The sequence below is a fragment of the Trachypithecus francoisi genome, unplaced genomic scaffold (genome assembly GCF_009764315.1).
Source record: "Trachypithecus francoisi isolate TF-2019V2 unplaced genomic scaffold, Tfra_2.0 Lachesis_group2, whole genome shotgun sequence".
Classification (NCBI taxonomy): Eukaryota; Metazoa; Chordata; class Mammalia; order Primates; family Cercopithecidae; genus Trachypithecus; species Trachypithecus francoisi.
The window spans coordinates 120,035,278-120,057,857 of record NW_022681465.1 but is presented as its reverse complement, the minus strand read 5'-3'; the positions used below and the strand labels follow the sequence as shown (position 1 = coordinate 120,057,857).

The following is a 22,580-nucleotide window of genomic DNA, read 5'->3' as shown; positions in this document are numbered from 1 at the left end:
AGAATAAAATATGAAATATTAGCAATAGATTCCAATATAAAAAGGAAGATATATCATAACCAAGTAGAGTTTATTCCAAGAATGCAAGGTTGGCTTAACATCCAAATATTAACAAATGTAATTCACCACTTTAACAGGTGAATATGTGATGTATTAACAGAATAAAAGAGAACAATACATGATTGCTCCAACAGATGCAAAAAAAATCAACACCCATTCACAATAAACAAAACCAGAAATAGAAGGAAATTTTCTCAAAATGATAAAGGATATCTCATCCACAAAAAAGCACAACACAAACATCATACCTAAAGACAGAAGGTTTCCCCTGAGATTGTAAACAAGGCAATCACCACTCTATTTAATATTGTGGCTGTTCTAGACATTTTGACAAGGCAGAAAAACAAAAGCCATAAAGATCAGAAAGGAAGAAATAAAACCATTCCTATTTGCAGATGATGACTGTGTCAGCAAAAATCCCAGGGAATCTACACACCTACTACTGGAACTAAGAGTAATACACAAAAACATGTTTTATACATTAATACCAAAGAACCCAAAATTTCAAAAGCAATTCCATTTACAGAAGCACTAAAAAACATAAAATACTCAGGATTACATCTAATAAAAGATGTTCAAGCACTCTACACTTAACACTGTAAAAGATGGCAGAGAAAAACTAACAAAGACTTAGCTAGGTGGAGAGAGATACCAGGTCCATGGATCGGAAAACTCCATTTTAAGATAGTAGTTCTCTCCAAATAGATCTAAAGAGTCAAAGCAATCCCAATCAAAATTCCAGTAAGCTTTTCTGTAAAAGGTGATAAAGTAATTTGAAAATGTATATAGACATGCAAAAGACCTGTAATAGCCAAAACAGATTTAAACAAAAAGAGCAAAATTGGAGGTCTAACAAGAACTAGCCCTACCTGACTTAAAGATTTACAGTAATTAAGACAGTTCTGTACAGTGATCAAGACAATTTTGTATCCACATGACTGGGTGCGATGGCTCATTTCTGTAATCCCAGCTCTTTGGGAGGCCAAGATGGGATAATCGCTCGAGCCCAGGAGTTTGAGACCAACCTGGGCAAGACAGGGAGACCCCGTCTATATATATATTTTTTATCTTTTTTTCTTTTTAAAAATAATTTAAACAGAGACAGGGGTCTCAATATGTTGGCCAGGTTGGTCTTGAACTCTTGACCTCAAGCAATCCTCCCAATTGACCTCCCAAAGTGCTAGGATTACAGGCATAAACCACCATGCCCAGCCCCGTTTCTATTTAAAAAAAAAAAAAAGTTTTGTATCCACATAAAGGAAGATAAATGTATCAATAAAATACAGTATCTAGAAGTAAACCCATAAATATATGGTCTATTGACCGAACAAAGGTGCAAAAACAATTCAATAGGGAAGGGAAAGTCTTTTCAATGTATGGTGCTGGATCAACCAGATATTTACATGGAAAAAAATTAACATCATCTTTTACCTTATACCATATGCAAAAATTGACCTAAAATAGATCATAAGCCTAAATGCAAAACCTAAAACTACATAAATTCTAAGAAAAAAAAAAAATACAAGAAAAGATTTGTAAATGTTGGAGTTGGCAAAGGTTTCTTACAACACAAAAAATCATGAAATATAAAAAAATTGACAAATTGATTCATCAAAATTAAAAATGTTTGATCTTTGAAAGATGCCAATGAGGGCCAGGCATGGTGGCTCATGCCTGTAAGCCCACCCAGCACTTTGGGAGGCCAAGGCAGGTGGATCACTTGAGGCCAGGAGTTTGAAACTAGCCTGGCCAACATGGCATAACCCTGTCTCTACTAAAAATACAAAAATCAGCCAGGCGTGGTGGTGCACGCCTGTAATCCCAGCTACTTGGGAGGCTGAGGCATGAGAATCACTTGAACCTGGGAGGCAGAGGTTGCAGTGAGCTGAGATCGCACCACTGGACTCCGGCCTGGACAACAGAGCGAGGAAAGATAAGAAAGATAGAAAGATGGAAGAAGAGGGGAGGGGAGGAGAGGAAGAGAAAGAGAGAAAGAAGAGAGACAGAAAGAGAAGGAGAGAGGGAGAGAGGGAAAGAGGCAGAGAGGGAGGGAGGGAGGAGGGAAGGGAGGGAGGGAGGGAGGGAGGGAGGGAGGGAAAGAAAGGAAAGAGAGAGGAGGAAAGAGAGAGGGAGAAAGAGAGAGACAGATGAAGAGAAAGAGAGAGACAGATGAAGAGAAAGGGAAGGAAGGAAGGAAGGAAGGAGGAAGGAAGGAAGGAAGAAGGAAGGAAGGAAGGAGGGAGGGAGGGAAGGGAGGGAGGGGAGAGAAGGGAAGGGAAAGGAAAGGAAAAGATGCCAATGAGGAAAACAAAAAGTCAAGTCAAAGAACTTATATCCAGAATAAAGAACATTTCCTTATTTATTTACTTACTTTTTTTTTTTTTTTTTGAGACGGAGTTTCACTCTTGTTGCCCAGGCTGGAGTGCAATGGCACAATCTCAGCTCACTGCAACCCCGCCTCCCGGGTTCAAGTGATTCCTTACCTCAGCCTCCCAAGTAGCTAGGATTACAGGTGTCCACCACCAAGCCTGGCTAATTTTTTGTATTTTTACTAGACACGGGATTTCACCATGTTGGCCAGGCTGGTCTTGAACTCCTGACCTCAGGTGATCGGCCCATCTCAACTTCCCAAAGTGCTGAGATTACGGGTATGAGCCACTGCACCTGGCCCAGAATAAAGAACCTTTAGAAGAGAAACCAATTTTTTTAAATGGCAAAATATTTGAACAGACACTTCACAACAGAAAACATATGAACAACCAATAAGCACAAGAAAGAGGCTCAATGTTATTAATCAGAGAAATGAAAAGACCAGACCACAATGAGATACCATCACACACCCATTAGATTTGTAAAAGTAAGAAGATCGGCCCTGCCATGTGTTGGCAAGGCTGTGGACCAACTAGAACCCTCCTACACTGTTTTTAAGAATGTAAAACGGTACAGGCAATTTGGAAAACAGTTTAGCAGTTTCTTATACAATTAAATATACACTTATCTTATGAGTCAGTCATTCTACATCTAGTTATTTAACCAAGAGAAATTAAAACACATGTCTATCCAAATACCTGTACACAAATACTCACAGCCCCTTGGTTACAGCCAAAAACTTGAAACAATGTAAGTATCCATCAACAGGTGATGAGATAAACAAATAGTAGTACATCCAAACAATGGAATACTAGTTAGCAATAAAAAGGATCTAACTACTGATGCAGGTAACAACATGGAGGAATTTTTAAATAATTATGCTGAGTGAAAGTAGCCAGGCAAAAATGTAAACATATTGTGATTCCATTAATGTAAGATCTTAGAAAATGTAAATTATAGTGACAGAAAGCAGACTGTGGCTACCCAGGGATAGGAGTTGAGAGCAGAATAACTTACAAAGGGGCACTAGGAATCTTTTGGAGGTAATGGAAATATTCATTATCTTGATTGTTTCACACATGTATGTGTATATGTAAACTAATCGAATTATACCCTTTCAATGTGTAGAGGTACTGTACTTCAATTATACCTTGGTAAAGCTGTGAGGAAAACACATTTTTTATTTCAGCACACAGGATTCCTACGGTCTGAACTCAATCTCTACCTCTTCAGAGACTGCCTTGGTGATTTGAGGTTTTTGTTGTTTTTAAAGAGACAGGGTATTTCTCTATCATCCACGCTGGTCTCAAACAATCCTCCCACCTCAGCCTCCTAAGTAACTGGGATTACAGAAGCATGCCACAACGCCTGGTGTAAAAACCAGTAATTTGTTATTCTTCATCTAGCAATACTGAGAAGGGACCAATCTAAACTGCAGTTGAAGAGGAAAGTGAGAGGGACAATTTAAAACTACTTTCAGAGGCTGGGCATGGTGGCTCACACCTTAATCCCAGCACTTTGGGAGGCCAAGGCAGGTGGATCACGATGTCACGAGATCAACACCATCCTGACAAACACGGTGAAACCCCATCTCTACTAAAAATACAAAAAAATAAAATTAGCCAGGTGTAGTGACAGGCGCCTACAGTCCCAGCTACTCGGGAGGCTGAGGCAGGAGAATGGTGTGAACCTAGGAGGCAGAGCTTGCAGTGAGCCGAGATTGCACCACTGCACTCCAGGCTGGGTGAGACAGCAAGATTCCATCTCAAAAATAAATAAATAAAATAATAAAAATAAAAATAAAAAAACTACATTCAGGGCCAATATGTGTAAAATGTGTCACTGAACAAGTAAAGTACAGCTAACCTCCTAAATTACTTGAAACAAAAAATCTGTGTTTTCTCCTCCATGAATAATTGAAAGAGAATACTACTTACTCAAGGATATTTGCATACAGGCTAGACTTAGGGAAAACAATGGGGTTCTCCCATACTCAATACGTTAAAAGTAAATAAAGTTACTTTTAAAAGAGAAAACATGGGCACGTTCGCTCATGCCTGTAATCCCAGCACTTTGGGAGGCCGAGGCAGGCGGATTACCTGAGGTCAGGAGTTGGACACCAGCCTGACCAACATGGAGAAACCCTGTCTCTACTAAAAACACAAAATTAGCCAGGTGTAGTGGTGCACGCCTGTAATCCCAGCTACTCGGGCGGCTGAGGCAGGAGAATCGCTTGAACCCAGGAGGCAGAGGTTGTGGTGAGCCAAGATAGCGCCATTGCACTCCAGCCTGAGCAACAAGAGTCAAACTCTGTCTCAAAAAAAAAAAAAAAAAAACAGAAAAGAAAAAGAAAAAACACTATAAAATCTAAAGTAAAACTGAGCAGAATAGTTCTTCTCAAGCCTTGACAGTGTCCAAGCACATTACGGGGCAGGGAGAAAAAAGGGAAAGGGCTCTCATGCTACCACAAACCTCTGGTTTAGGAAATAGAAGCACCTGGCTCTCAGAAATTGAGTCCAAACATTCAACTCATAAACAGATCCTCCTCCTCTGACGCCATATTCATCAAGGGATTTTCTGGTTTTAATTTTTCCATATAGCTTTCCTTAGGGACAAAATACGTCAGTCAGGGTGAAGGGCTAACAGTTCTATTTCCCATTTGGAGTCAACCAGTTTCCACAGGATTCACAGAGTAGTCTCCAGTAAGCTTTGGCAGGAGGAATCAATAGAAGGAAGTTTGGTGGGATAGGATGAGATGATTAGTATAGTGGGCCCCTGAAGCTAGTCCCTGGAACAATGCCAGTTCATGACATATTAAAAATGATCAAGACAGGCCGGGCGCGGTGGCGGGCGCCTGTAGTCCCAGCTACTCGGGAGGCTGAGGCAGGAGAATGGCGTAAATCCGGGAGGCAGAGCTTGCAGTGAGCTGAGATCCGGCCACTGCACTCCAGCCCGGGCGACACAGCGAGACTCCGCCTCAAAAAAAGAAAGAAAGAAAGAAAGAACAATAGGAAAATGGATAGCTTTTCATTACAACACACCAACAATTATTTTATTTCATTCATTTACTGAGTGGCTGTTAAATAAAACACAAGTTCATTTCATTAAGTTGAAAACTTTACAGTTGAAAATTCTTTTTCTGCCCTCACCAAAGGAAAATAATCAAGATAAAGGATTAAGAAAAACTGCAGTTTATTGAACACCTATGTGCCAGACATGCTAAACTTAAGAAAACCTCTACAAACAAATAACTGATCATTTTTCACACTGTTTCACTTTCAGATTCAACTTGCCCAAAAGAACCACACATTGAAGAGGACAAATTTTGAGGCAAAGGAATATACTAACTCTTATAACACCAGGCTTAAACAAAATAAGAGAGAAGGGAGGTGTTCTTATCACAGAAGATCAAAACCAGAGCTTCCCATATCCGTGAAGTGCTGTAAAAGGGTTCTAGATGTGTAAAATAATTATCCCTTCAGCTCATGGGAATCTCCTCCCATGAGCAGCCTACTCTTCTTATATTCCATGATGCCTAAGAGATGATAATTTTCTACATGTGCTACGATGTGAAACGCTGAGAAGCACTTTGGTTTAGATCAAAACCAGTAGTTCCTGAATAAGTGCTAGAATGGTTGCATTAAGAATAATCTTGGGCCCAGGTGCAGTGGCTCATGCCTGTAATCCCAGCACTTTGGGAGACCGAGGCGGGTGGATCACCTGAGGTCAGGAGTTCCAAACCAGCCTTGCAAACATAGTGAAACCCCATCTCTACTAAAAATACAAAAATTAGCCAGGTGTGGTGTGCAGACCTGTAGTCCCAGCTATTCAGGAGGCTGAGGCAGGAGAACTGCTTGAACCTGGGAAGCAGAGGTTGCAGTGACCCGAGATGGAGCCACTGTACTCCAGCCTGGGTGACAGGGCGTCTCAAAAAAAAAAAAAGAATAATCTTAGCTGGATGCAGCGGCTCGTGCCTGTAATCCCAGCACTTTGGGAGGGTGAAGTGGGCGGACTGCTTGAGCCCACAAATTTGAGACCAGCCTGAGCAACACAGTAGAAACCCCACCTCTATAAAAAATGCAAAAAATTAGCCAGGCGTAGTAGCGCACTCCTGTATTCCCAGTCACCTGGGAGGCTGCGGTGGGAGGATCACCTGAGCCTGGGAGGTAGAGGCTGCAGCGAGCTGTGATTGCACTACTGCACTCTAGCCTGGGCAACAGAGTAAGACCCTGTCACACACACAAAAAGAGAATGATCTGAGAAGTGTTAAAAATATGGATTCTTGAGTTCCACTTGTACACACAATCTAATTCAGAAGATCTGCAGAGAAGCCTAGAAATGTGTATTTTAACCAAGTACACAGACAATTCCAATGAGTAATCAAATCTGAAAAACACAGGTCTAAATTATTCATATGAAGCCTAAAATATCATTATTCAATTTAGGGAAAATATTAAAATCAGTCAACAAAAGTGGCTAACCCAGTAACACAATTATAAAACAGAAGAAATTACTGTGATCTTTCGAGAAATACAGGTTGCTTTTGCTGCCTATTCTTAATACTAAAACTTTCCACATCTTTTACAGAAAAAATAAAATAAATACATTATCATGGTCACAAGTGGATCAGCTTGTTAGCATACAGATAAGATGTAGATTGGGAAGTCACCAGTACAGACACTTATACTAAAAGAAGGACAAGAATGAAGGAAAATGAGTATGTGGCTTACTGAACAGATAAACAAATAGGAGGCTAGCCAAAAACTAGGCAGAATACAGGGAAAGCAAATCACAAACCAAAGAAAAGAGAGAGTGCTCAGCAAATCAATAGGTGGTTAATCAACTTCTTAAAACTTTAGGTTTACCATATTCTGTGTTGAGGCCCCATAATTTCACTTTATTAGCTTCATACTGGGCTTTCTTCTTTAACCGACAAGCTCTGTGAAAGGAAGGAGCAGTTAGTTCACTTTCTTTTTCTTTTTTTAATTTCAATTTTATTATTTTTAATTATGGAGAAGGGGTCTTGCTATGTTGCCCAGGCTACTCTCCAACTCCTGGCTGCATGACCCTCCCTTTCTGGCCTCCGAAAGTGCTGGGATTATAGGCATGAGGCACCATGCCCAGCCTGCTTCCTTTTTTAAGTGAATATTCATCTTTCATTTTCTAACAGCAATCCAAAACCGCTGCCTACTGATGTTTATCAAATGACTGAGTTACCAGAAAACACAACATAATCATTTATGCAAATTGATTTTTAAAAATTTAGCACACATTTAGAAATAAAGCTATGATCAGTACACACCTATTAAAGTGACTATAAAACAAAAATAAAAACAAAAACTGATAATACCAAAAGTTGTAGAGGATGTGATGCCAGTGGAACCCTCATGTATTGCTAGTAGGAATGTAAAACGGTACATATAGCTACTTTGGAGAATACTTTGGCAGTTTCTTATAAACATATATGCTTGGATATTTATCTAAGACAAATGCAAATATATTCACACAAACATCTGTAAGTGAATGTTGATAGTGGTTTTATTCGTAATTGCCAAAAACTGAAGGCAACCCAAATGCCCTTCAACTGGTGAATGGATGAACTGTAGTATATCCCCACCCAAAGGAATACAACTCAGCAACAAAAAGGAACAAATTATTACTCCAGGCAACAATATACATGAATCTTAAATGCATCATGTTGAGTGAAAGAATACAGATTCAGCTGGGCGTGGTGGTTCACACCTGTAATCCCAGCACTTTGGGAGGCCAAGCCAGGCAAATCGCTTAAGCTCAGGAGTTTGACACCAGCCTGGGCAACATGGTGAAACCCCATCTCTACAAAAAATACAAAAATTAGCTGGGCATGATGGGTCACATCTATAATCCCAGCTACTTAAGGGGCTGAGGTGGGAGGATCCCTTGAGCACTGGAGGCAGAGGCTGCAGTGAGCAGAGATCAGGCCACTGCCTAGGTGACAGAGTGAGATCCTGTCTCAAAAAAAAAGGAAGACAGGTTCAATCAAAGGCTATGTACATACAGTATATTCCATGTATATGACATTATGCAAAAGGCAAAACTATGGAGACAGAAAATAGGTAAGTGGCTTTGAGGAGCTATGGGTGCAGGAAAGGGTTTGCTTTTACAAAGAGACATAAGGCAACTTTTTAAGATGATGAAAATGTTCAATATCTTGATTGTGGTGGTGGTTATGTGATTGGATATGTTTGTCAAAACTCATAAAAGTATACATTAAAAGGTATACATTTTACTGTAAGTTATAGCTCAATAACTGATTCACTAAAAAAGCAAACACAAAATAAAGCTATGAAAAAATTTTTATTGTTATACTGTAACATAATGCACCAGAGTCCATTCATCTCTCCCCTCTTAAGAACTTTTTCCGGCCAGGCGCGGTGGCTCAAGCCTGTAATCCCAGCACTTTGGGAGGCCAAGATGGGCGGATCACGAGGTCAGGAGATCGAGACCATCCTGGCTAACATGGTGAAACCCCGTCTCTACTAAAAAAAAAAAAATACAAAAAACTAGCCGGGCGAGGTGGTGGGCGCCTGTAGTCCCAGCTACTCGGGAGGCTGAGGCAGGAGAATGGCGTAAGCCCGGGAGACGGAGCTTGCAGTGAGCTGAGATCCGGCCACTGCACTACAGCCCGGGAGACAGAGCAAGACTGTCTCAAAAAAAAAAAAAAAAAAAAAAAAAACTTTTTCCATAAAACAAAAATACCATCTCCTACTTTCAAAAGAAAAATTATAATATTCTCATTGTAGTATTTATAAAATAAAAATACAATTTCTGAATAATGGCTGAAGTGGTTGTCCTTCTATAAAAACTCACTTAGGGCCTAACCTCACCTCATAAACTTTTTTCACATGAATGAACATTATTAGCATTTACCTGGAAGCCAGCTTATTTTTTTCCTTCCTTGACCTTGGCCGGGCTGTTAAGGGAAGCTCACTGACTGGAGTCAGGTCACTAATCACCTTATTCAGTTTCCGAAGTTCATTGCCTATCTGGAGGAGTTTTTTAGGATTTGGAGTCAGGTCTTCTACATCAGTTCTCCGTGACTTCTTTACTGCATATTTTCCTATAAACAGTTTAAAAGAAGTTTAAGTTAGATCACTTTAATTAACAAGAGACACATTTTTCACAGCCACATTTTAAACCACTTCCCACCACTACCCTTTCTTTTCAGAACTCTTGGCATGTTTCAGAAGTCTTAGCATGTTTAACAATCTATCCCAGAAGGGCTGGCCTCCTCTCCTTCCCATCTTGTGGCTGCAGGAAATGCGGGGGTGATATGGCAGAGTTCTAACTTTTTCCAAGTTTTTCCCCACCCTAGGCTTATAGTCTCAGCATGACAGATTCTTCATTATTCGCATGGCATACTAAGCATCTCAAATCTCAGGATGAGTACGAGTTCAACTAAACACCAAAATCAGGACTAGGGTATAATATATAGTCAGAAGAAAGCTTGGAGATTTTACCCAAACCAAGATGTTTCTGATGTTATGTCTGAAAATTGTCAGACATACACATTTTTGTACTGAACTTGAAAATCCAACAAGTAAGCATAACCTTGTTTAAAAGCTCTTCTTTGGTTGCTTTGATAAATAACATTATAGAAGACCAAAGGAGTCTTGGTCTTCTATATGTGATAACTCTAGGCAAAAGGGATGGCTCTGTCCTCCAAACTCCTTCAACTTTCCTAGTACTCATCATATGCTACTTGGGATACTGACTGGACTTAATGTTTCATTTCTGGTAGAAAACTTATCTGAAGGCAAACACTTGGTAATTATTTAGTGAGCGACAATATAGTACACGTGGTTGCGAGTGGAAAGGGAAAATGAGGCACAAACATACGTCAGATGGAATTCTTGTCCTCAAAAATCCTTAGCAACTCACATCTGTACGATGAGTGAATAACCTGTTTACTGACCATCACACTTACTAGTAGTTCCCCTCCCCACTTTTTCCAGTAAAGACTTGGTATTTTTTTTTTTATTCAGAGCAGAAGAACTAGAAACTTTGGATTAATTTAAAAATAACATTTGTACGGAATCACAATAAAAAGTCTGACCTACCTAAGACTGTCATTTTAAAAATTTTTTTAGAGACAGGATCTCACTCTATCGCCCAGGATGGAGCACAGCGGCACAATCGTAATTCATCACAGACTCTAACTCCTGGACTCAAGTGATCTCCCGTCTCAGCCTCCCAAAGTGCTGGGATTACAGGCATGAGTCACAGCACATGACCTGACCTACCTAAGCTTATAAACTTCGATTCCTACTACAGGTATTCAACTCTTCTCTACTACTCCTTTTCTCCATAACCATCCTCCCTTTCTTTTCTTTCCCTGTCCTTTTATCCCCACTACAATTTGAATTCCAGTCCCCCCATTTACATTTAGATCTAGGGATTAGACAAGAATGTAAGAGAGCCCGTTCACTTTCTCCTCAACCCTTTCTGGTTATAGCAACTGTGACAGGTCAGAAATCAGCAGCTTCCTGGTCATTTTCTGGATGGGGTAAGTAGATTAAGAAGGGACTAGAAATGAAATCAAGTTTACATAGTCCTTCCTCCCTGCTTAGGTGAGAACTCTTAACACTGGTAAAAGCTATTTGTGAGTGATGAAGAGTAGTCATGCAACGTAGCAGCTCTATTATAGTCCCCATCTCCAGTTTGCTAGGAAGGGTTGAATGTCTAGGTACATGGAGTAATAAGCAAAGCATTATGGATTAGTATCTCAACTTAATTAAAGTGACACTAAATATCTGACTGCAATCCCCTCTTACCATGATGTAAGCCATTTTTCTGATACATATTACTTGGCAAAGTATCTCGGTTCCACTCAGATGGTCTCAGCATCCTCTCTTGCTGTGATGGTGTAAGTTGTTCACTGTACTCCCAGAAGTATCTTCTTTTACCTCTCTTCCGTGAAGATATTGAAGTCATCTCCTTCAGGTCTTCTACGGAATCATTTTCATAGCCTTAAAAAAAAGGTTCCGCAATTTTTAAGCTCCATAAATTTCAATAAATCAATCAGAACAAACGAAAAGATCCCTTCTATTTGTAACTTGATACATTTCCTTGCATCTGAAAACATCACTGGCACGTCAAAGACAATAAAAACCAGGTCTATAAGAGAACTTTTATTATGTAAATCTCTAACTCATAAAACATTCAGAGATTAACATGGATAACTACACTGTTCATCTTCCTTGGGTTTCTCTTTAGTTTTTATAAGTTAGTATGCAATACTATTTTTATTATCTTCACACAGGATTGAGAGAACAATTACAGGATAGCCACAGGAATATCAAAAGTACTATCAGATAATGGTACTTAGATACATATACTATGACTTTTAAATGTCTTCCTTCTAATATTTATGTATCTGAAACATCTCAGACAGCTATGTACATTTTTTAAATTATTTTTTCTTATTTTTCTCTTTTTCTAATTTAAAAAAATTTTTTTTGTAGGCTGGGGGCAGTGGCTCACACCTGTAATCCCAGTACTTTGGGAGGCTGAGATAAGTAGATCACTTGGGGTCAGGAGTTTGAGACCAACCTGGCCAACATGGCAAAGCCCTGTCTCTACTAAAAATACAAAAACTAGCCAGGACATGGTGGTGCATGCCTGTGATCCCAGCTACTCAGGACGCAGAGGCACAAGAATCACTCGAACCCAGGGGGCAGAGGTTGTAACAAGCCGAGACTGTGCCGCAGCACGCCAGTCTGGGCAACAGAATGAGACTCTGACTCTGTCTCCAAAAAATATATATATTTTTTTGCAGAGACAGAGGTCTCACTATGTTGCCCAGGCTGGTCTTAAACTCCTGGGTTCACAAGCGGTCCTCTGGCCTCAGTCTCTGAAAGTGCTGGGATTACAGGCATGAGCCACCATGCCTAGCCCAGCTATATACATTTCTATGATAGTGTTCTACTGGGCAGAATTTTATGAGGCAGCATTCGTTTTCTTCCTACCTCTCATCCTACTTCTTTTGGAAAAGTATTAAAGATGACAGTTCTCATACTGGCTATCAGATAAAAAACTTACATGCCTATTCCAGTTAATATTTTATTGAAAGCTATTTGTATTAACTTCACTGTTTAAGAAGGGGGGATTTTCCTAAAAGGGAGTTTCAGAAAATACTTAAATTCTGAGTTGCTAGAACTGTTGGTCAGACCCAATACTGAATGACCTATAAATCTAAAATACCCTCAGAGAATGGCCACCTCTGATGTACTCCGGATCCTTAATGTTAGGTACATGAAGAAGAGGGATGAGCTGTGCAAAGAACGTACACAATCCAAACCTAAGGTAACCAGGAAACTTGGGCAGCATTGGTCATAAAATGGTCATTTTTCCTTCCTGAAAACATAAGAAGGTGATGACATGTTTGCTTTGAGGAACTAGGTTTTCTCCAAACAAAGAATGAATCAGAAGTATGCTTCCATTTATATAGTACTCTGCAAAAGGCAAAACTATATGGACACAGTGGTTGGCAGGGATTGGCAGTGGAGGAAAGGGATGACAATAAAAGAACATAAAGTGCCGGGTGTGGTGGCTCACGCCTGTAGTTCCAGGACTTTGGGAGGCTGAGGTGGGCGGATCACCTGAGATCAAGAGTTTGAGACCAGCCTGGCCCACATGGCGAAACCTTGTCTCTATTAAAAATACAAAAATTAGCTGGGCATGGTGGTGGGTGCCTGTAATCCCGGATACTCGGGAGGCTGAGGCAGGAGAATCACTTGAACCCAGGAGGTGGAGGCTGCAGTGAGCCAAGACTGTGCCATTGCACTACAGCCTGGACAACAAGAGCAAGGCTCCATCTCAATAAAATAAAATAAAATAAAATAGGGAATTTTGGGAGGTGATGAAACTATTCTGTATCTTGATTGTGGTGGTGTTATATGATTACATGATTTGTCAAAACTCGTAAAAGTGTACACTGTAAGGGGGTGAATTTTACTGTGTGAAAATTATGCCACAATAAACATGACTTTAAAAAAAAGAATCAATTTGGAAAGCAGAATGATTTCTGAGCAACAGTTAAGACAAGCTTTTGTAGCAATGCTGGCATTAACAGCATTTTATTAGTGCATATGTGGTAGTTTAAAACAAAACAGCAAGTAGTGTGATGGTGACCCTCAGGCTCTTCTTAAAAAATGACGCACAAGTTGAGTGACACAATCATTTCTAGAAGTCTAATTTTTTAAAATTGTATTAGAATAAAGCAATGGCTTTGGCCTATTTATTTGTGCTTATGTTTCTTTTCAAATTATAGGATTTATTTTGTTCTAATTATCAGTCCAATTTTGGAAAAGATGCAAGGGCCATATTGTGTCAACAGAAATGGCCTTGAAAAAGGCCGTTGTGGCCGGGCACAGTGGATCACACCTGTAATCCCAGCACTTTGGGAGGCTGAGGTGGGCGGATCATGAGTTCAGGATATCGAGACCATCCTGGCTCACACAATGAAACTCCATCTCTACTAAAAATACAAAAAATAAAAAATAAATAAAAAGGCCCTTGTGGCCAGGCACGGTGGCTCACGCCTATAATCCCAGCACTTTGGGAGGCTGAGGTAGGTGGATCACCTGAGGTCAGGAATTCAAGACCAGCCTGGCCAACATGGCGAAACCATCTCTACTAAAAATACAAAAATTAGCTGGACGTGGTGGTGCACACCTGTAATCCCAGCTACTCAGGAGGCTGAGGCAGGAGATGACTTGAATGCAGGAGGCGGAGTACAGTGAGACGAGATCACACCACTGCACTCCAACCTGGGCAATAAGAGCAAGATTCTATCTCAATAAATAAATAAATAAATAAACCCTTGTTGCACTAGGTAAGCAAAAATTACTGGCTCACATAGATTACCCTAGTTTGACTGTGAACGCCTCAACACAGGCAGATGCACCAACCAAAACATTCCCACCTTCCTATCAATGTCAGTAATTGGGTGTTCCACACTTAAGCCTATATACACACATATATATAAATGCACACCATCCTTCTGGATACTTTACTTGATATACTCCCTTAGATAGTAACTACCTTTGCCTCTCTGCGGGCACCTGGATCTCTGGCAAAAAACCGTCCCTGGTTAGGAAGAAGGTTATCAGCTCCATTTATATGAACTAAAATGCTCATGGAGACTTGACATGATTTGGCACAGCTGGGACTAAGTCAGGCCCCAAAACTCAAGGTGTCTTGCTCCAAGTGGGCTTCCCACTTTTCTTGTGCCTAATTAAATGATCTGAATAGATTTTTTCCTGCATATATTTAATGTCAAGTTTAAATAATCATGAAATGTTTTTATTTCTTCTGTCCCATCCAAATTAGTTACTAGTTTTATTACCTATAGGTAGGTGTTCAGCCTTTTTCCCAGAAGTATTTAAAAGCCATCAGTTTTCTTTGACTTAATATAGTAACGTTTTCTAATAGCATACATCATAAATTCACCATCACAAACACATTCTCTCTCTCTCTCTCTCTCTCTGTTGCCTAAAGCCATCCACCTTTCTTGGGATGGTGGTGTTGTCATCCAGGCTGGAATGCAGCAGTGTGATCACAACTCACTGCAGCCTTGACCTCCTGGGCTCAAGCAATCCTCCCACCTCAACCTCCAGAGTAGCTAGGACTACAGGCACACACCACTACATTGGGCTAATTTTTGTATTTTTTGTAGAGACAGGAGTCTCCCTATGTTACCCAAGGTGGTCTCGAAGTCGAGCTCAAGCAATCTTCCCACTTCAGCCTCCCAAAGTGCTGAGATTACAGGCATGAATTACCATGCCATCCACCTTTCAATACAGAGACTACCAAATAATTCTCAAAGTAAATATTGTAAATATTTCTCAAAGTAGGTTCCAAAAAACACTATTACCATAAGATATGGTTTTATCCAAAGTGAATTATGTAGTCAGGTAAGTTTAAAAATCTCTCATCCTGCATATCTCTCTTGCCAAATCAAAGTACACAGACATGTTAAAAGACTCTAAGAAATCATAACAGTAAATAAACCCATTTAACACTAAGTTCCATGAAGATAAAGATGTCTACTTTTTTCATCTCTGTATAGCCAGTACCTAATATACACAGTGCCCACCACAAAAGTAGGCACTCAAAATTTTTTAAACAAATCAATGATTTTGTTTAATGCAACATTTCCCATTAGGGCCTTTCTCTTTTCTTTCCATGTGACAGATCATCATACTGACCTAACTCATTCCTATCCAACATGATTACCAAAAAAGTAAAAGTAACAAATACCACATTTACTGCCTAAAATTTCCATCACACATCTCTGGTTAGTACAGACTGTCAATAAGCTGGTAAAGTCAACTGTGAAAATGTTTAGTGAAAATTACAAAATAAATTATCATTCTAGGAGCCCAATTCTTAGCCTTACAACCATGTAATTTCATGACCCCAAACAGTTGTAGCCTGTCCACAGAAAAGGCTCTATTAAAATTTGGGAGCCAATCCAGAAAAGAGACTAAAACTCCATTTTGCACCTTTCCTGAAACTTTGTAGGCTCATGAACTGTTGTAGCCAAGTGCCAAGAAACAGCATCAAGGGAGCTAGTCCTCACAAAAGGGCCTTTGTAAACTGTCAGCTATAAATTAAACCAATCAATCCACTCTAAACTAGGACTGAAGAAACTATAGCTATCCTTACTCTTTTGCTACGAAGAATTTCTTTCTGCTCCTCACCGGTACCTCACTTTTGCATCTTTAAAGTCAGCTGCTTAGCTCTTCTAGGAAAAGGAGAAAATTTTACTAGCAAATGTGAATAAAGTCCAAATAATACCACAAAATTAACACAATTTTGTGGTGAAAGCCTGCTGCTCATTAACATTTGTGAGAACTGTCCAAATAATACTAATCAAAAGGGTTTTACTTCAAGTCAACTGAAACTGAATGAATTAAATACCATCCACAAATTTGGAGTAATTGTCAAATAGGTCCAAGAAGAGAACTTGACCCTGCCAAATGCCAGCTAATGTATAAAGCCACTGTCTTGTTATGTAAGAGCAACACGCTAACATATAAGGCTTCTACTAGGCTCAAGGGAATAGAATGTGACATGACAGGACAACAACAACTACAACACTAGTTCTGCCTCCCTGTGAGAGTCAAAGGGATGAGAAAATAAAAATGGCGATCAATTAACCACGTGATCTCCCTTCACAGACCTCCTTATCTCTCATCACATCCAGAGGGAATGAAGTCAAGGGATCAAGGATGAATTTAGAGTGGAGTTAAAGGTCAAAGAAAAGTATGGCCCCAAGCTAGCCCCAACAGAACCTAGTTACAGGCCTACCACAGCACCAAGCCAGCAGCCGCAGACTTAGGCTCAGGGCTCACCCATCCCTGAAAACCTGGACTCCAGGCTCATACCCACAGTCCTAGTTGACAGGCCTGCCCCAACAGAACCCCATGCCACGCTGGTGCCTGTGGAGTCAGGACCAAGTCCACTCCCACAGATACACGTGCCAGGTAAGTTCTCGTAGATTGAGACTCAAAGCCCACCCCATTGCCGCGTCAGCTCCTATGGACCCAGGTTTTAGACTGACCCCAAATGACCCAGGCTCCAGGCCTGCTTCCACAGTTCCAGGCACCAGGATGACCTCTACAGACCCAAGCCTCAGGTCCACCTGCCCGCTGACTCCAGCAATAGACCAGCCTATCCAAGGACTCCAGGAGCAAACTTACCTGCAGAGACCTTCAGCAAGTCCACCCAGAACCTCTAGATGAGCTGACAAGTGAAGGGCTTTCCTTGACAAAGCCAGTCTATAAAGACTGGAAGAGGTGCCCACATGTTTAAATGTATAGACACCAATTCAAGGCTACAAGGATCACAAATGATCAGGAACAAATGACACTTGCAAAGGAAGAAAATTAAGCACCAGCAACTGATCCAAATAATGTAGATCTATGAACTTCCTAACAAAGAATTCAAAATAATTGTATTAAAGCAGCTCAGTGAGCAACAAGAGAACATAGACAACTATATACAATCCAGAGCTAAAGAACACAAGGACTAAAATGAAAAATTCCACAAGGCAATTCAACAGAAGACTTGATCAAACAGAAGAAAGAAGCAATGAGCTCAAAGACAGATCATTTGAAATTATCCAGTTAGAGGAACAAAAAGAAAAAGGAATGAAAAAGAATAAAGTAAGCCTACAAGATTTATGGGACACCATCAAGCAAAATGAAACGCACATTATAGGAATAGTGAAAAGAGTAAAGAAAGAGAAACGGGCAGAAAGCTTAAAGTAATAATGACAGGCCAGGCGCAGTGACTCACACCTTTAATCCCAGCATTTTGGGAGGCTGATGGGGGCAGATTACCTGAGGTCAGGAGTTCAAGACCAGCCTGACCAACATGGTGAAACCCCGTCTCTACTAAAAATATAAAAATTAGCTAGGTACGGTGGTGGGCGCCTGTAATCCTAGCTACTCAGGAGGCTGAGGCAGGAGAATCACTTGAACTCAGGAGGCAGAGGTTGCAGTGGGTCATGATGGTGCCACTGCACTCCAGCCTGGGCGACAGAGTGGCAAGACTTCATCTTAAAAAAAAAACTTCGGCCAGGTGCGATGGCTCATGCCTGTAATCCTAGCACTTCGGGAGGCCGAGGCTGGTGGATCACGAGGTCAGGAGATCGAGACCATCCTGGCCAACACAGTGAAAACCTGCCCCTACTAAAATACAAAAAATTAGCTGGGCGTGGTGGTGGGCTAATTTTTTGTGGGCGTGGTCCCAGCTACTTGGGAGGCTGAGGCAGGAGAATGGCGTGAACCCGGGAGGCAAAGCTTGCAGTGAGCCGAGATCACACCACTGAACTCTAGCCTGGGCGACAAAGCGAGACTCTGTTTCAAAAAAAAAAAAGAAAGAAAAAAAAAAACTTCACCAAGATACATTATAATCAAATTCTGGAAAGTCAAAGACAAAAAGAGATTTTTGAAAGCAGCAAGAGAAAAGCAACTTATCATATACAATGAAACTCTTATTTGAAAGCAGCAAGAGAAAAGCAACTTGTTATATACAACGAAACTCTCATAAGACTGTCAGTGGTTTTCTCAGCAGAAACCTTGAAGGCTAGAAGAGAATGAGATAACATATTCAAAGTGCTGAAAGAAAAAAAACCACTGGGCTGGGCACGGTGGCTCACGCAAGTAATCCCAGCACTTTGGGAGGCCGAGGTAGGTAAAATGCTTCAGACTAGGAGTGTAAGACCAGCCTGGGTAACATGGTAAAACCCCATCTCTGCAAAAAAAAAAAAGAAAATTAGCTGGCTGTGGTGGCATACACCTCAGCTACTGAAGGCTGAGGTGGAAGGATTGCTTGAGGCCAGGAGATTGAGAGTACAGTGAGCTGGGATCATGCCATTGCACTCTAGCCTGGGCAACAGAGTAAGACCCTGTCTCAAGAAAAAAAAAAAAAACCCTACAAAGAACACCATATCCAGCAAGCAAGCTGTCCTTCACAAATGAAAAAAACAAATAAAAGCTTTCCTGAGTTGGGAATGATGATGCACATCAGTAGTTCCAGCTACTCAAGAGACTGAACTGGGGCGATGCGTGATGGCTCATGCCCGTAATCCCAGCACTTTGGGAGGCCGAGATGGGTGGATCACGAGGTCAGGAGATCGAGACCATCCTGGCTAACACGATGGGACCCCATTTCTATTAAAAATACAAAAAATTAGCCGGGCGTGGTGGTGGGCACCTGTAGTCCCAGCTACTCATGAGGCTGAGGCAGGAGAATGGCATGAACCTGGGAGGCAGAGCTTGCAGTGAGCCGAGATCACGCCACTGCACTCCAGCCTGGGCAACAGAGCGAGACTCCATCTCCAAAAAAAACAAAAGAGAGAGACTGAACTGGGAGGATTGCTTAAGCTCAGGAGTTCAAGACCAGCCTGAGTAACATAGTCAGACTCTATCTCTCAAGGGAAAAAAAAAAAGACTTTCCCAGAAAACAAAAGCTGAGGGAGCTCATCACCAGTAGGACTGCTTTACAAGAAATGTTAATGGGAGTTCTTCAAGTTGATATAAAAGGATGCTAACCAACAACAAGAAAACACATGGGTCGGGGCGGTGGCTCACACCTGCAATCCTAGCACTTTGAGAGGCCAAGGTGGGTGCATCACCTGAGGTCAGGAGTTTGAGACTAGCCAGGCCAACATGGTGAAACCCTGTCTTTACTAAAAATACAAAAATTAGCCAGGCGTGATGGTGGTTGCCTGTAATCCCAGCTACTCAGGAGGCTGAGGCAGGAGAATCACTTGAACCCAGGAGACAGAGCTGCAGTTAGCTGAGATCACACCACTGCACTCCAGTCTGAGCGACAGAGTGAGACTCTATCTCAACAAAAAAAAAGAAAAGAAAACATGAAAGTATAAAATTCACTGTGTAAAAGTAAGAACACAGTCATATTCAGAATGCTCTAATACTAATACTATTTAACAGTGGTATGCAAAACACTTTTAATGTTAGTATAAAAGTTAAAAGAAAAAGGCATTAAAAATAACTATATATAAAATAAATTTGGCTATGGATGGTGACTCACACTAGTAATCCCAGCACTTTGGGAGGCCGAGGTGGGCGGATCACTCAAGGTCAAGAGTTCAAGACCAGCCTGACCAACATGATGAAACCCCCGTCTCTACTAAAAAAAAAAAAAAAAAAAAAAAAAAATACAGAAAATTAGCCAGGTGTGGTGGCAGGTGCCTGTAATCCCAGCTACTTGGGAGGCTGAGGCAGGAGAATCATTTGAACCTGGGAGGAGGAGGTTGCAATGAGCCAAGATTGTGCCACTGCACTCCAGCCTGGGCGACAGAGCAAGTCTCTGTCTCAAAAAAAAAAAAAAAAAGCTCTATATGAAATAATTTCTTAAGGGATACACATACACAATATGAAAAGATGTTAATAGTGGTATCAATAAAAAGCGTAAAGTGTAGATATTTTATATATATCAGAAGTTAAACTATTACCAGCTTAAAAAAGACGTTTCATGTAAGTCCCATGGTAATCACAAAGAAAAATCTGTAGTATAGATAACACAAAAGATAAAGGAATCAAAGCATACCACTACAAAAAACCCAATAAATCACAAAGGAAGACAGCAAAAGAGGAAGTAACAAAAGGACTATAAAACAGAAAACATTAAAAAAAAGGTAATAGTAAATCCTTACCTATCAATACCCAATAAAAAGATACAGAGTGGCTGAATAAATAGAAAACCAAGAACCAACTCTATGTTGCCTGCACATAGCCAGGCACAGTGGCTCACACCTGTAATCCCAGCACTTTGAGAGGCCAAGGCAGGTAGATCACTTGAGTTCAGGAGTTCGAGACCAGCTTAGGCAACAAAGGGAGATCTCATCTCTACAAACAATACAAAAATTAGCTGGGTATCGGGGTGCATGCCTGTAGTCCTAACTACTCAGGAGGCTGAGGTGGGAAGATTGCTTGAGTCTGGCAGGTCAAGGTTGTAGTGAGCAGTGACTGCACCACTGCACTCCAGCCTGGGCAACACAGCAAGACCCCGTCTCAAAAATAAAAAATAAAAAGGATGCATGTAAGCTATAAGTGAAGAAATGAAAAGAGATATTCCATGGAAATGGAAACCAAAAAGGGCAGAGTTGGCTATACCAACTATCAGACAAAACAGATGTTAAATCAAAAACTGTCACAAGAGGTGGCACACACCTATAGTCCCAGCTATTCAGGAGGCTGAAGCCCAAGTAGTTGAGGCTGCAGTGAGCTGTGACAGTACTGGTACTGTCACACCAGCAGCCTGGGTAACGGGGTAAGATTGTCTCAAAAAAAAAAAAAAAAAAAACTACAGTTAAAAAAAAAAAACAACTGTCACAAGACAAAGAAGGTCTTTATATAAAAATAAAGGGTTTGTTGATTCATCAAGAGGTTTTATATATATAGTAAATATATGTATTTCCATATCAAAGCACCTAAGTAAATGAAGCAAATACTAATAGAACTAAAGGAAAAAACAGATAGTAACACAGGGGACTTCAACACTCCATTTTCAACAATGGATAGATCATCAGAGTATCAATTGAGAAAACAATGGATCTGGGCCGGGCGCGGTGGCTCAAGCCTGTAATCCCAGCACTTTGGGAGGCCGAGACGGGCGGATCACGAGGTCAGGAGATCGAGACCATCCTGGCTAACACAGTGAAACCCCGTCTCTACTAAAAAATACAAAAAAAAAACTAGCCGGGCGTGGTGGTGGGCGCCTGTAGTCCCAGCTGCTCGGGAGGCTGAGGCAGGAGAATGGCGTGAACCCGGGAGGCGGAGCTTGCAGTGAGCTGAGATCCGGCCACTGCACTCCAGCCTGGGCGACAGAGCGAGACTCCGTCTCAAAAAAAAAAAAAAAAAAAAAAAAAAAAGAAAACAATGGATCTGAGTAACACTTCAGACCAAATGGACCTAACAGACCTATATAGAACATTTCACCTGACAGCAGCAGAATATATACTCTTTTCAAGCACAAACACAACATTCTCCAGTTTAGATCATATGTGAGACCACAAAACAAGTCTTAACAAATTTAAGAAGACTGAAATAATACCAAGTATGATATTTTGGCAATTGTATAACTAGAAATCAGAAGGAAAATTGGGGCCAGGCACGGTGGCTCAAGCCTGCAATCCTAGCACTTTGGGAGTCCGAGGCAGGTGAATCACAAGGTCAGGAGATTGAAACCATCCTGGCTAACATGGTGAAACCCCATCTCTATTAAAAATGCAAAAAAATTGGCCGGGCATGGTGGTGGGCGCCTGTAGTCCCAGCTACTTGGGAGGCTGAGGCAGGAGAATGGCATGAACCGGGGAGGCAGAGCTTGTAGTGAGTCAAGATCGTGCCACTGCACTCCAGCCTGGGCGACAGAGCGAGACTCTGTCTCAAAAAAAAAAAAAAAGAAGGAAAATTCACAAACATGTAGACATTAAACAACATACTCCTGAACAACCAATGGGTCAAAGAAGAAATCAAAAGAGGAACACAAAAATATGTTGAGACAAGCAAAAATGGAAACACAACATATCAAAACTTACAGGATGCAGCAAAAGTAAATCCAAGAGGGAATCT

General features: G+C 40.9%; 1 protein-coding gene across 4 annotated transcripts in view; it reads right to left on the bottom strand.

Annotated features, from left to right (window-relative positions):
* CREBRF (CREB3 regulatory factor) overlaps positions 1–22,580 on the bottom strand; it is a 90,482-nt gene that overhangs the window by 19,547 nt on the left and 48,355 nt on the right. For all 4 annotated transcript variants that reach the window (XM_033180315.1, XM_033180316.1, XM_033180314.1 and 1 more), the window contains 3 exons: positions 11,244–11,438; positions 9,340–9,529; positions 7,296–7,369 (listed from right to left, as the gene is read on the bottom strand). In XM_033180315.1, coding sequence (XP_033036206.1) covers positions 7,296–7,369; positions 9,340–9,529; positions 11,244–11,438 — 459 coding nt within the window. The remainder of the gene's footprint in view (positions 1–7,295; positions 7,370–9,339; positions 9,530–11,243; positions 11,439–22,580) is intronic.